The 14,629-nt window shown below is 37.2% G+C and overlaps 1 protein-coding gene across 1 annotated transcript; it reads right to left on the minus strand.

Annotated features, from left to right (window-relative positions):
- Positions 1 to 383: 383 nt before the first annotated feature.
- Positions 384 to 9,622, minus strand: eno2 (enolase 2). The gene is made up of 12 exons (XM_056742103.1): positions 9,542 to 9,622; positions 7,613 to 7,698; positions 7,086 to 7,181; positions 6,944 to 7,002; positions 5,542 to 5,611; positions 5,149 to 5,282; positions 4,793 to 5,015; positions 4,470 to 4,667; positions 3,646 to 3,847; positions 3,293 to 3,401; positions 3,140 to 3,198; positions 384 to 2,115 (listed from the first exon to the last, which is right to left on the minus strand). Exons 2-12 carry the CDS (start codon positions 7,695 to 7,697, stop codon positions 2,046 to 2,048), a joined length of 1,305 nt encoding a protein of 434 aa, XP_056598081.1. The 5' UTR covers position 7,698; positions 9,542 to 9,622; the 3' UTR covers positions 384 to 2,045.
- Positions 9,623 to 14,629: the final 5,007 nt, after the last annotated feature.

A 14,629-nucleotide genomic window follows, 5' to 3' on the forward strand; every position in this document is an offset into this window, starting at 1 on the left:
AGCGTGGCATTCATTTAAGGATGCCTTACATATGAGGACTGCCTTAAGATGGTGGCGGAAAAAGGAAATATAAACCCCTCTGAAACACTTACTTTCTTATATCTTAATGATAGATAATTGTATCGCCTTCCCAGCTCCAGTGTATAAAATTTTGCATCATCAAGTGGTGAGGTTGTGAATTGCAACCAACGACTCATTCCAAGATAATAAAAACATAACGCTTCATTAAGGTCTTCAAACACCTCTGAGGATATATTCTGTATATTATATTGCATTTCTGTCCGTAGATCCTCCAAAAAATACACACTGCACCTTTAAAGAAGGAAAAAATGTCCTCCTCTGCTTTTGAAGAATAGAAAAAAAACCACACACAGACTCAAGACTGACAAAAGTAATGACAGCCTTAATTCAATATTTTTTCAACAGGCTTGTCATTTATTTGTATTTTTAATCTCCATCTTGCTTTTCCTTTTTTACCACAATAATCCCACAAATGGAGAAAATGAGTAGAAAGTCAGCGGGGGAGAGATTTCAGGCATTGGGGCACAAGCCAAGTCAACCACAAGAAGGGAAAGGAGGTGATGGAGGGGGTGTGAACAGAAAACGATAAGAAAGGAAGAAATACAGAACAAAGAAGTAAATCACGGAAGAGGAGAAGGAGTCATTTGCGTTGAGAGGTGACACTTTGCTACACAAATGTGAGTTCATGTGTGTTTGTCTATATTTGTGTATAAGCTGCTCTGTCAGTCTAGTTCTTGAATGAGATGTGTCATTATGACTTTATGATTTCTCTGAATATTTTATTTGCGTATTCACAATCTCTGTTTTATATTATTTTCATAGCTGAAATAATCTTAAAGGTGAAGTGTATAATTTCCACCAAAAAAGCCCCTGTCTGCCTTTGTTTGAACAAACAGTTACAGTCGTCCTGTTCCAAAGCGAAATAATTGGAAAAGCCAGAAAGTTTATCGCTTAAACAACAATAGAGGAAAAATGACACTTCGTGTTTGAGATGACATATCAGGCAGATGTATAAAGATGTAGGGTTGCCAAATCTGCTCTGAAAAGACTGTTAGTGGATTCTGTGAATTTTACCCATTTAAACATTTCTCTTGTTGTTTAATGTAGATTTAGAAGCACATTTATTAAAAGAAACATAATCTTCACACATTGATTCATTTGTTTTTGAATTCTAAAGTGTAAAACATTTGTATCTGTTTATTTAGTTACAGGCCGTTTTGTTTTGTTATTTGGCCTTTTCTTTTGTCTCCGTATCTGTTTCTTTTCTCAGCATCAAAATGCTATTATGTAAGAAAATCTCTCCAAAAACAGTAACTGAAAGAAACTTTCTTGATCAAAGGTACTGAGTAAAATGCTAATAAACAATACCTAACATTTTTACATCACAGCCAATGTAACAGTATGATCACAGCATGTTGTTTCTCGTTGTTTACGTGTAGAAATAAATAATGTCACTTTTTTACATTTCAGGCCAAAAAACAAAACAAAATGTCTGCATATTTTCTTCCTTCCGTTTTCCTCTCTCTCCCATGCAAAGTACCATATAAATTACATTTAATTTATTAATTGTGTTCTTTAGTTCTTTACTTATGTACATATATTTCGTAACCCAAATTGAATTTTTAAGATTATTATCATCACTTAATATTAAACGTAGTTTCTCTTTTCTTTTAATCCATCTTAAATGTCTCTGTTTAGCCATTAAACCATACGACCTTGCTAAATTTGTTTCTTTTTTCTTTATCCACATAACTGCATGCATGCATATTCACCCTGTGGTTTACCCAACAAGTAATTCAGAATCTCTTGTGCATAACGTCTGCTTAAAACTAGATCCACTGTGCATAATATTTGGTCTTTCAAAGCCTGTCCTCAGTCCAGTGGGGTTCATATATGTGTCTTTGTTTGTATATCAGTGCAAACGGTGCTGTTTGAATGCATTCTCAGGGGGAGTTTGGGCAGTCAGTCGGTTCAGTGCGGTTTGTCAGTGGTTGTTGTGTGATTTCAGTGTGGTGATGTCGGTCTCACAGAGCGCTAGGGTTTCTAAAGTTGTGCCCGGCAAATCGAGCCTGATCGCCCAGTTCTTCTTCAATCCTGTGAGGCAGAAACACAAACAGATTGACATGGGTTGATTATAGGGCGAGCGAGAAAGAGAAAGAGAGAGAGAGTCTTACAGAAGTCTGTAATCAGCCATGATAATCATGAATAATTATTGGTTAAGTATGTGGCTGCTGCTATTCTTGAGACTTGATTCTTGGCACTTTTTCGTAACAAAAGCAATTGTGGAACTAAGCATTGTATCCGTATATATAGTTTTTAGTATCTTGCACAACACATTTAATATTAAATGTAACCCTGGATCACAAAACCAGGCTTAAGTAGCACAGGAACATTTTTAGTAAATGAGTAAAATACATTGGGTCGGAATTATAGTTTTTTATTTTTTGCCAAAAATCTTTAGGATATTAAGTAAAGATCATGTTCCATGAAGATATTTTGTAATTTTCTTACCTTAAATATATAAAAACTTAATTTTTGTGAGTGGACGGCCTGCCACAGTGCCCCTGATTCACAACCTCAAAGGCATTTTTCTCAATTTTAGAGTTTTTCCAGATATTTTCCTATTCTAACAACTCATACATCAATAGAAAGCTTATTTATTCATCTTTCAGATTATGTACAAATCTCAATTTAAAAAAATTGACCCATAAGACTGGTTTTGTTGTGCAGGGTCACAATATGCTGTGTAATTTTCAAACATTCACAGAAACAGATTTTTAAAGAAATGTTTGGGTTTAATACAATGTCAGCATGACTAATAAATTGTATTATTATTAAGTAATATTATTAATTGCATTCTTATATTTAATAACAAATTAAGTATACATTACAAAATTCAATTTACCCTTAACATTTCTGTGAATTTAAAAGCAAAGGTTTTATATTTTTTATAAAGCTATGATATGTATGATCTTCATCTTATTTGACATTCGTTTTATTTGTGAAATTTGTATTGAACGCAGAACATTCCTTTGAAGGTTATGCATTAACTCAGATCAGAACTTTGTGCCGTCATAATATATTTAATGAATTGCTATTGAACAGATTATTCTCTTGCCTCATAAGTTGGTTGTATTTAGCGAGACGCTCAGATCTGCATGGAGCTCCTGTCTTTATCTGAAAGAGAAGAACAGAATTTGCCAAAAATGCACAATTTTGTGCAGTAATGATGAATCTTGTGCGGCTTATATTTTGCAGTAATGAAATGTACCTGTCCAGTGCAAAGCCCCACCACTAGATCAGCAATAAAAGTGTCTTCAGTCTCTCCCGAGCGATGGCTGACCATCACACCCCATCCATTGGCCTGGGCCAGTTTACACCTGACAAATACACAATCTAGTTTAAAGACACACTGAACCTAGAAAATACTGATCTGGTAAAATGTATTATCATGTTATTTAATGCATCATGGTGCTTTTTTGTATATGAGCCAAAGCACCATGGTACTTCTTGCTATCTAACTATACAAGCTCCTATTATATGTGTATACATGCATTAGCTTTGTTTTCGCCTGCAACTCAAAAGGTGGCATTTTTTTTTTTTTTTTTTGCAGTTGGTACTCACGCCTGGATGGCCTCTGTGACGGAGCCGATCTGGTTGACCTTCAGCAGGAGGCAGTTGCAGGCTCGATCTTCCGCAGCCTTCTCTATTCTCTTCGGGTTTGTCACGGTTAAGTCGTCTCCCACAATCTGGATCCCCATGGAGGCCGTCATGTTAGTCCAAGCGGGCCAGTCGTCCTGATCGAATGGGTCCTCGATGGACACCACTGGCAGTCAAGGATAAGACAACAATAAAAAGATTTTAACATTTTGAGTTTAATTCAAAATAAGCTCTTTTGACAGCATCTATGTTTTTCAATAATTTTTCTAAAATATGTATTTTAATTTTTTTTCGAATTTCATTTTAATTTTTACGCAGTAGCTTGCTCCATAGACATCATTTGCAAGTGCATTCCTGCAAACTTATTATTTTATATTAAGTGTTTTTCACACAGCATATTTTAAGTCTAAATCTAATAATAATAATGATTATTATTATAAATAATAAATATATATTTATATTCATAATATATATAAAAATCTTTATCATTTCATATTGTTATTAAATTATTATTTTAATTATGATTTTAAATGCTTGTATACATTTTATACAAATATATATATACATATTTCAATAATAGAATTAGTATTTGTATTATTATTATTTTTTTTTTTTGAATTTGGATTATTGCATCCTTTCCATTGTTTTCCTCATTTTTGCAAGTCCCTTTGGATAAAAGCCTCTGCTTAATGCTTACATGTAAATGTTAAATGTAATGTGCCATAAAGTAACGTTTTCAAGTTCCTCTAGTATTTTAGTATTCTTAAACTCTCTCAAACACATTTTACCTGGATAGTCATTGACAAACGTCTGGTAGATCTCTAAAAGCTCATCGCCAGTAATGTGTCTGTCGGGGTCTGGGGGCGACTTAAAGTCGAGGTCGTACTTTCCATCGCGGTAGAATTCGGAGGCGGCCACGTCCATACCAATCACGACTTTATCTGTGAAACCTGCTTTGTCAATGGCCGTCTTGATCAGCTCCAGCGCTGAGGGTGTGAAACAGAGAAGACCATTAATAACCTCATCATGGTGCATATTAATGACAACGTATTAAAGCTTTAAGAGCATGTTTACATTGCCCTGAAACCATCATCACCACCCATCAACACACCTTCACTGTTTTCCAGGATGTTTGGGGCAAATCCTCCCTCATCACCGACGTTGGTGGCGTCTTGGCCGTACTTCTCCTTGATGACACCCTTCAGCGTCTGATACAGCTCGGCCCCGACGCGCAACGCATCACGGAATGACTCCGCCCCTACGGGTAGAACCATGAATTCCTGCATGGCAAGCTTGTTTCCGGCATGGGAGCCTCCGTTTATTACATTAAAAGCCTGATCGGACAGACAAATGGATAGATGCACTTAAGTCATGTTTACTTTATACTCACTCAAGAGAAAATACTTACAGGTATGAATTGTGATGACAGAAATCATATGAATGGATTATGATGATAAATTGTCTTACAGGGACCGGCAGCACTAGTTCTGTGTTTCCTGCCAGATCGGCAATGTGGCGGTACAGGGGGACGCCTTTCTCTGCCGCACCGGCCTTGCAGATCGCCAGAGACACTCCCAGAATGGCATTGGCACCAAACTTGGCTATAAACATAATGGACATATAAAATAACTATTAGAAATAATTTTCTCTTTCAAACCTGTGTGACTTTCTTTCTTCTGAAGAAGACAAAGAAGATATTTTGAAGAATGTCGGTACCAAATATCACTGGACCACATTGACTTCCATTGTATAAACACGGAACCACTGAGGGTGTTCCAGAGAAGACATGAGGGTGAATAAATAATGACAGAATGTCTTTTTGTGTGTGATCTATCCCTTTAAGCAGGTATAGTAACTCACATTTGTTCTCCGTGCCATCCATTTCAATCATGATGTTGTCCAGTTTCTCTTGTTCCGCCACACTGATCTCCTAAAGTTCACATCATGAACACAAAACTCCTTAGGTTAGTAAAATCCTGATGTGTTATCGCTTTGTCTAAACATCATTCCTGCTGCTGGGAAATTAGCTCGGTTAACTTCAAATGATCAAATGAGTGTTGCGTTTATCCTTCTCATTGTACGCACAGAAGTTTGACAGTATGTCTTTGTTACTAATAAACGGTGATCGGATATGAAAAGGAGAAATAAAAAATGTAGATCAGAATGAAAATTAAGACCTGGATAACAGGAGACTTTGTGTCTCAGCCTTTTGTTGGTTTGAAGCAGTAGAACTTGTTTTTAAAAATCTCCTGTTACACGTGAATGGGTACAAAATATGAAAAGAAAAAGACTTAAATGAAACAAAGTGCAGGAGTGGGATCTGATTCTGATCCCATCTGATCGGAATCTGATCTGTAAAACAAACAAACAAACAAATAAGTAATTAAATCAACAAATGCTGAAGTCGCGAAAAGGTCAGTTTGAAAAATACTGGGAAGATGGTGGACAAACATCCAGGGGGAAAAAGTGCATGGAATGAAAATAATTGGCCAGGGTCTCAAAAACAAAACAATGTAAAACATCATAAATAATGCTTAAAAAGAGATATCTGTAGTCACATTCATTCCTAACTAACCAACGTTGACAGCAAGTATAACTGCAAAAGCAGAATGTGTTATACGTATAAATTTTGTAATATACTGTTAGAAAAATTGAAATAAAGAACTTGAATGATCAAGAAATAATAAGATTTAAACTTAGACTTAGTTTCTTTGGGCATTTTCCAAACAGAAGTGAGCATCCCTATGCCCTGCTCCCTTCGAAGTGCTGAGCGCTTAACTCTTTGAAGGGTGTAGGGCATTACTGTCTCTCATGGATTTGTTTCACAAAGGGAATGACAGGCCAAATGTAACCTGGACATGTACGTGCTCTCTGAATACAGCACCCGTTTGTTGAAAATAAACAACATTTTTAATACTTCTTGTTGTAATTATGTCTAATATATTTCTCCTTGTTTATTTCACTCCACTTGGTATTAATAAAGGAAATTACATTAAAGGATAAAGGAAACCTATAAACAAGTAGCTATTTTTAAACATATTAAACATCCGTATAAATTATCTATATTTTAAGCATCTGACAAAAATAGTGCTAAACATATACAAACTAAATTATTGTAGTTACATTTCGGTATATAATGTCAAAATGCATGGACATTTTATTGAACGTTGTGTTTTGGATTATACACATAATTTAATCTCACCTTAATTCCACTAAATCTCATAAGTAAATATATAAGTAAAGCTGTTGTTTTTTCACTCACAGATGCAATGATGGCTGGTCCTAAAGTGTCATTTATGTGACCAACAGCCTTCAGGACACCTTCAAACAAAAGACAAATATATACGAGTTAAACAGAAAATAAAAGAATGCTTTCTGCTCATTATATATCAGCGGTCGCTTGCCTTTTCCTTTGTAACGGCTTTTGTCTCCATCTCTGAGTTCAAGAGCTTCATAGATGCCCGTAGACGCTCCGCTGGGCACTGCAGCCCTGAACACACCTGAAACAAACAATTTGTTTAAAAACCACCATCTACAAACCTGCCATCAATCAAAGTGACGGATTACCTACTGATCTCTGAACAGTGCATTCATAGCATAATATCTGATCCATAACTACACAATTTAGGCCTAACTGACAATAACATAGGTGGGTATTTCAATAAACACATTTAAATGGATTCCTTCGTTAATATGCATTTCCATCCAAGAACTCGATCTTTCTAGAATTTTTAAATAACACAAATATTCATGTGCACATTTTATAAAAAGCATCTTGCAGTGCATTCCTGGTATATATTTCATCAGTAGCCTATGTGTGTTCCCTCAGAATAACGCTCAAAACCTTTAAAGCAAATGATCTACAGAAACACATATTGCTGCCCAAACTGCAGTCTTGGCTAAAGCCTTGAGAGGTTTTTTATCGATTCACCTTTGTCAGTTCTCAGGTCCACCTCCACCGTAGGGTTTCCCCGAGAGTCCAGGATTTCCCTGGCAACGATGCTCACGATGGACATGCTAAAGGTAGATGAAAAAATTCTTTAAATTCTATCATAATTCATTCGTCAAAACCTGCATGACATTATTTCTTCTGCAGAACGCAAAAGAAGATATTTTGAAGAATGTTGGTAACCAAACAACATTGGCCCCCATTGACTTCCATTTTATAGAGACAAAACCACTAAGACGTTTCTTAAAATACTCTCTTTGTGTTCCACAGAAGATATTCATGTACAGATTTTGAAAGGCATAAATAATGTCAGAATTTTTATTATGAGGTGAGCTGTCCCTAAATCATTTATTTCACTATTCTAAGGACTGCAATACACATTGGGCTTGATTCAGCTTTTGTGTGTTTTACAACATTCCTGTGTATAATGTTGTATTATTATGCACAGGAATAATACTAGAATAATAGAATCTACTTGTGTAAATTATTATCAGCAAAGGGAAGAGAGAAATAAACTATTTTGCTGTGATGACAGAGTACACTGGCACGCACTGCGGTCATTTGTGTAAAACCTACTGATCTGTGTGATCACAGCATGATTTGAGAGGATTCCAAAGATCACGTCGTGTGCTTCAGTGGAAGCGAGAAAACCTGCCCTTGTACAAAGACTTGAACAGTCAATGTCACGATGTTGCTATGTAATATTGTGACCTAGATATAGTGCAGACTCATAGATGCTATTTTTCATTTAAAGCCAACTTCAGAAAGCTTCTCAGATTACATGTCCAGCTTTCGCAATCCACTGTTTTTGTCTCTATTAATATTTCTCAGACAGTATCAAACTCATCGTCATAACAGTGATAAATGCTTGAAGCTGAAGCACATCCATCAGAAGCAGCACTTCGATCTCGTGGCCTTTGTAAATAGGAGTGTTTTTCTGGAACATTCAGTACTGCCCTCCGAGAGACACATCAAGAGCACTGAGACTAAAATATTATGTTGCCAGACCGCTCACGACCAATGAAAAACCTCCCCACTGCCTTCCAAATATCCTACAACCAAGAAAAGCACAAAGTCACCATACCAGCACGGACCTGCATAGACCACCAGCCCTGGTGGCATTTGTAATGCCTGCAGGCATGCCATTCAGACCACCTCAATCTGGTTCTGATTCTAATCATTTGTGTTAATCCGGATCTCGGTCATATCGTGCCAGTGTGGTACTGCAGCAGGGTGCTGTCAGCAAAATACAGAGAGAGAGACAGAGAGAGAGAGAGAGAGAGAGAGTGGTGGTGGGTGATCATAGGAGGGGTGGGGTGGATAGCGCAGAAAGTGGCGTGATGGGGCAAGAAAAAGATAAATAATTGAACATCCCCCTGGCGTAAAAGAGAAAAGCTTTCTGAGATGGAGGTCCAAAGGAAGATGGAGAATAGAATGCAAGTGCATTGAAGCACACGGACGCACGCAGCAAATGAGAACAGCTTGGACACACATCATGCACAGTAAACATGCAGAAGCACACGCACACATAGCGAGTGATCCATTTGGCCGACGTTTAACAGCGAGCGCAGAAAACGATGCTTCACCAGAGAACCACTGGTACCCAAATTCGCATCATTTGCGCGCAGCATCCCAAAAGGATGTCGGGAGCAACCTGACACTTGACTCGGGAGACTGCAGAGATGTGCCATACACAGTGTCCAAAACAGCAACCTCGCCTTCATTTATTAATCATTTCACCAAACCGACTCGAAATGTGTCCGAACAGACTAACCTATGTGCTGTGCGGTTTATGTCAGATAGCACTATTTACAACCGTGCCAAACCGTCTCAACGCACTCTGAGCATCAACATTAATTATGCATTTGTCAAAAATACAAAATGACAGAATAAAGAGTTGAATGCGATTACCTGCCGTCTGCGCGCGAAGCCTTGCGAGAGGCAAGATGGAAAGTGTTGAACTGCGGAAGAGAGAAAGAGAGAGAGAGAGAGAGAGAGAGAGAGAGAGAGAGAGGGAGGAGGGGGAGAGACAGGGAAAACAGAGCGAGGGTGGGTGGAAACGAGAATGAGAGGAAGATGAGAGGAGAAACAGAGGGGGGAAGGGAGGAAGAGATGAGTCAGAGAAAAGATGCTGAGAATGGGAGAGAAACAGAGAGAGAGGATGAGAGGGTCAAGAGTGATTAATAAGTGGGAAGGATGGAGTCACAAAGTGAAGAAGAGTCACAAACACAGGGTGTTGCAATGTGCCTCTGTGGTTTAGGGGTAACAATAGCTTGAAGAATTGATGTTGGGTTTGGAAATCAGGAAATAGGCCGGGTGCAGAAGCAAGAAAACCATGCAGCATTAAAAGGGAAGGCAAAGCTTGTGATAAATATTAAATCATGTCAGAGATCTTAAGATTTAAAGTGTATGTGTTTCAAATGTCTCACACTACGCCGAATAATCTTGAAATAAAGAAAATTTTATGTTAAAAAGAACGATAAATGGTTAAAATCTAATTGAGCTGCATTTTTACAGCATGCCGAGGGCAACACATAAAGGTGAAACATGATCTTATAATAAGATTATTTTTTCAGAGAAATGGGTCACATTCACAAGAGACATTGCTAATAAAAAAGTAAATATATTTACAATTTTATTTGAACCCATACAATCCTGTCAGGACATACAAATGTACATTAATAATAATTGACAATGATACATTGCAATATAAACGTTATTCTATCCGGCCTCATAAATCACAGTAAATCAAGACAGGTCTTGTAGATTCACTGAAATGAAAAACTTGACATTTTTTCCACAAACAACTGAATATCCGATTCATTATGTATTGTATTAAATTGGCTAAAAGTTAAAATGGGCCCAAATTAAATGTTAAAGAACACATTTACACATTACCTAGTGATGGTCATGATTTTCCTATGACGTCATTGATTAAACAAAAACATTGTAGCTGTAAGTGTTTATTACGAATCAAGAGTTGAGCATGCTTAAATAACATGTGAAAACCTGACCGGAAACTTAAACCTTACATGTTTTCATAAACTATTGTAATCAAAATGTCCCCATTACTGGATCTCAGAATATAGGAGAGGTTTTATTGTAAGATCAAACCTGTGGTAGGCCTACATATCCCATAACATCATGAGTTGTTTCTGAAGACACCTTCAGACAGGATCACATGATTGTTGTAGATTGTTTGCATTTCTGTTTCTTCGCAATGTACTTAAAAGTACAGCAGTGTGTTTCTGAACATCTGTGATTCAATAAGTTGGAATAAATGAAACAATAAAACCACAACGACCTTCTAGCTAATGCTAACATGTTGTGACATTATAACAGTGTGGTTTATTATCTAGTCAACCACTAGAGGTCAGCATCAACATGTTATTCTAGTTAACAACTCAACATGTAAATTCACATTTATGTAACTCGACTGGTGAAACATGGTGCTTGCAACCCCTCAGTCATGGGTTCAATTCCCACGAATAGCTTAAAATTATTAAATCATTTTGGATTAAAGCATCCTTTAAATGCATAAATGTTCAAGCAAATTATGAGTTTTATTCATTCATGTCTCAGTTTTGCTCTGCTGCCAATGTTACTGCAGTCATTTTATTTTTATGATGCTTGAAAATGTGCACAGTTCTGTGCACTTCTGCATCTAAAGGGGAAGCGCTTGTCGACTTCTTGGTTGCCTTAGATGTTAGGACTTACAGTTATTGAAGTGATCATATTTTAATACGAATTCACGGTTACCAAGTTGTATGACAGACAATATTCACTATGACAAGATGTTTTACAGTTTAGTTGTTTAAATGTCACTTTTTGATTTTACCCAACTTGTAGTTTCTGAATCTGTGCATGTGAAAGATAACATGTTCAAAATAACACATATTTTTTTTCAGTATAACAGGATATCTGACTGGCAGGTAGAAATGCACGATAAACTATCGATCCATATCGGTATCAGCCAATAAATGGTCATTCTAAATGTTATCGGTCGATAATACATTTTCGGCCAATATATTACAACCGATAAATTATGAATCATTTCCTCTGGTTGAACCGCTTCAACTGCAAGCAGCTCTCAGTTAAAATCTGGTACAGAACTGTTTTTCTGTCAAGATCATTCACTTCCTGCTATTAGCAAAACTTTGTTGATGTAGTAAGTAGATATTTATGAATATGTTAATTATAGGAACAAAAGTATATTGTTTGAAGTCGACTACTGTCTGAATTCTTTCTGTCTTAAAACCTGTTAGGCTTGTGGCTATTGAGCACACCTTTCTGGGTTGCTCTGGAGGAACATCTTTAATTTGTTAATTAAATAAAAATTATGCCTCAAAATTTTAAAAGTTAAAGAATCTTTAATTAGTGTAAAGTTGGTAAATGATTTTCAGGGGAAACAATAATGTTCAGTCTCAGAAAATATTTAGGTGCTGTATATCGGCCAATATATCGGTTATCGCTTCCAATGTTCAAGAATGATTTGCTATCGGCTGAAATTTACATATCGGTGCATCCCTGGCAGGTTACGTATACTAAATAGTATCATTATACTGTACACACAGTATATTAGGTAACTCAGACTATTTTAAACAAAAGCAATTTTGATCTTAATTCTTTATTGTACGGCTTTGGTTACTTAAATTCAATCAATATAAGATAAGCGTTTATTTTAATCAAATGTCTAATTTTAGGTAATTCATATCCAAATTGTATAGAAGTTTGATTGGATGCACGTGCCTGGCCCGAAGTTAACTTCCGGTCTGTGTTTGTTGATCATTCTTGCTAGTGGCTATAATATAACTCTTTATATTTTGTTTTATTTATATTAATTTATATGAATGTTTGAATGAATAAACAATATGTTTAATTGTATTGTCTTGAATGGGTTGGACAACTTTGTTGCATTCAAGTTTAGCCAAGTAATGGTTTTTCTTGGTGCTATCTATACATACTCTGAACTTACTAGCTAATGTCATTTACTTGTTATTTCGTTTGCTGGTTATCAGAAATAATCAACAGGGACTCTATTCGTTGTGGCTGTGTACCAGAAGTTACATTTGGGCTACAAAAGCATGCATGCGCAGTTACATTTCTTTAAGTTGTTGCTTTGAAACCGTCTGTTAAGGCATCACCACCAGTGTGTCTAAGAAATACAGTATAATGAATTATTAAAGGGCAGCCAATTGACCTCATTTCAGATGTTTCCAATGGTAACGGTTAGATTGGGGAAAACTGTGTTGGAAAACAACCTCCTGCTCTTCTCCCCTCCCCTAATGACACCCTGAGAATGATGAACAATGAGAGATGAAAGTAGACGTATTGCATCAAACAACACAAAGCAAGAAGCCAATCGCATGTATTGTTCATACAAATATCTTAAAGGGATAGTTACCCAAAAATGATAACTATCTAATATGTAATCATTTTCTCCCTCTCTTGTCATTTCATACCTGCATGAATTTCTTCTGCAGAACACAGAAGAAGATATTTTCGTTCCCTTTCGCTTCTACTGTATGGACAAAAAAACCAATGCAAGTCAATGTGTTGTGCCGTTGTTCCATTACCAGCGTTCTTCATAATATCTTCTTTTGGGTTTGGGATGACATGAAGTTGATCTTTTGGGTGATCAATCCCTTTAAGCCAGGTGATGCACTACAATTAACATTTGTTGCATATTTACAGAAGTATAAAATACATCCGATTAAATTAAATAGTGCCCATTCTTCCCTATTACGGGGAACATTATGAATAAAACCATAGTGAGGGGCACTAAACAGTAATGTACACATAACATATTGAGGACTGTACCGAGTGCCCATATGGTACGGTTTAAACCAGCTTTCTCTTCATTTAAAGAATGGACTCTGCATTGCACACAGATGAAACGTTATCGACCAAACGATGATCATCCACGGGTTCAACGATGTCACAAATATCAACCTCTAGACCACCTATAGACGACAACAGTTGTACGTGAATTAGCATCGTGTTTAGACTGAGATTAAAATTGGGGGGTGGGGGGGCAAACTAGTCGAATGGCATATTATGGGATTTCTGGGCCATTAGAGAGGGGGAGGGGTGGAGACAGGGGTTGAAAGGAGGAAAGGGGAGCAGAATATTACACCCAAGAAAACCATCCAGTTTTGTCTCTCTGTATCTTGATATTTTGGTTTTTGGTCTCACTACAATACAACGTAAAGATCAAATCACCACTGGTTGGTGTGAGCGTCCATATAGGTGATGCGTATATGACGTGTTGTTCTTGGGGTGCAACCTTCGTGATGGCAAAGGGGAAACCTTCAAAGGGAAAGCAAAGTCAATCTTGTACCCCTCGACGGTTTTGTGTCCAGCGTGACCACTTTCTTTCTGTCTTACGAGTTCATCTCGGACGGTGACCATATTCGGCCAGTTATGGAGTCCCATTAACAAATGCTAAGCGTACGTGGGGGGTGGAGGGAACCAGCGGTGAGCGTAAAGGAGTATTATGGTATTCATTTTAGCATGCATGGTAATCTGAAACCCCTCCTTACACCCCCCCCAAAACACAGACACGCACACACCGCAACACTGAACACCTCTTTCATGCGTATCTCCATGACAACTGCCAGCACAGGAAGAATATTATGGTCTGTGTTTTCTTTCGGCCGAGACATTATTACTGGATATTTGGTGCTTTGGAGTGTGGGGGAGGGGTGCGCCCGAGTGGGTCGTCATGACAACCACCTCTATATTTCTTTGATATGTAATTATGGTATGTGGTGCCTAGCACTACCCATCCCCCGCAAGAAATAACATATGTATCTAAATATGCGATTGTAGATTTGGGTTGGCGTGTTTTTTCGATGTCGGTGTCACATCTCTGAACAGAAGGATGCCGAAGTGAATGCAAAGGTAGCCTAGACTGAAAAAAACGGTAAATAATAAACATTATTTAATAATAATAATAATAAATTATTGTGTATGCCAGTCTGCAGCATGGCACAGTTT

Source organism: Triplophysa dalaica, chromosome 25 (assembly GCF_015846415.1).
Source record: "Triplophysa dalaica isolate WHDGS20190420 chromosome 25, ASM1584641v1, whole genome shotgun sequence".
Lineage (NCBI taxonomy): Eukaryota > Metazoa > Chordata > Actinopteri > Cypriniformes > Nemacheilidae > Triplophysa > Triplophysa dalaica.

Coding starts and splice junctions, on each gene's coding strand:
- eno2 (XM_056742103.1), bottom strand. CDS start 7,697: ATGTCCATCGTGAGCATCGTTGCCAGGGAAATCCTGGACTCTCGGGGA. Junction 7,182..7,612: donor GGACCTGAGAACTGACAAAG/GTGAATCGATAA, acceptor TGTTTGTTTCAG/GTGTGTTCAGGGCTGCAGTG. Junction 3,402..3,645: donor GTCACAGAGGCCATCCAGGC/GTGAGTACCAAC, acceptor TGTATTTGTCAG/GTGTAAACTGGCCCAGGCCA.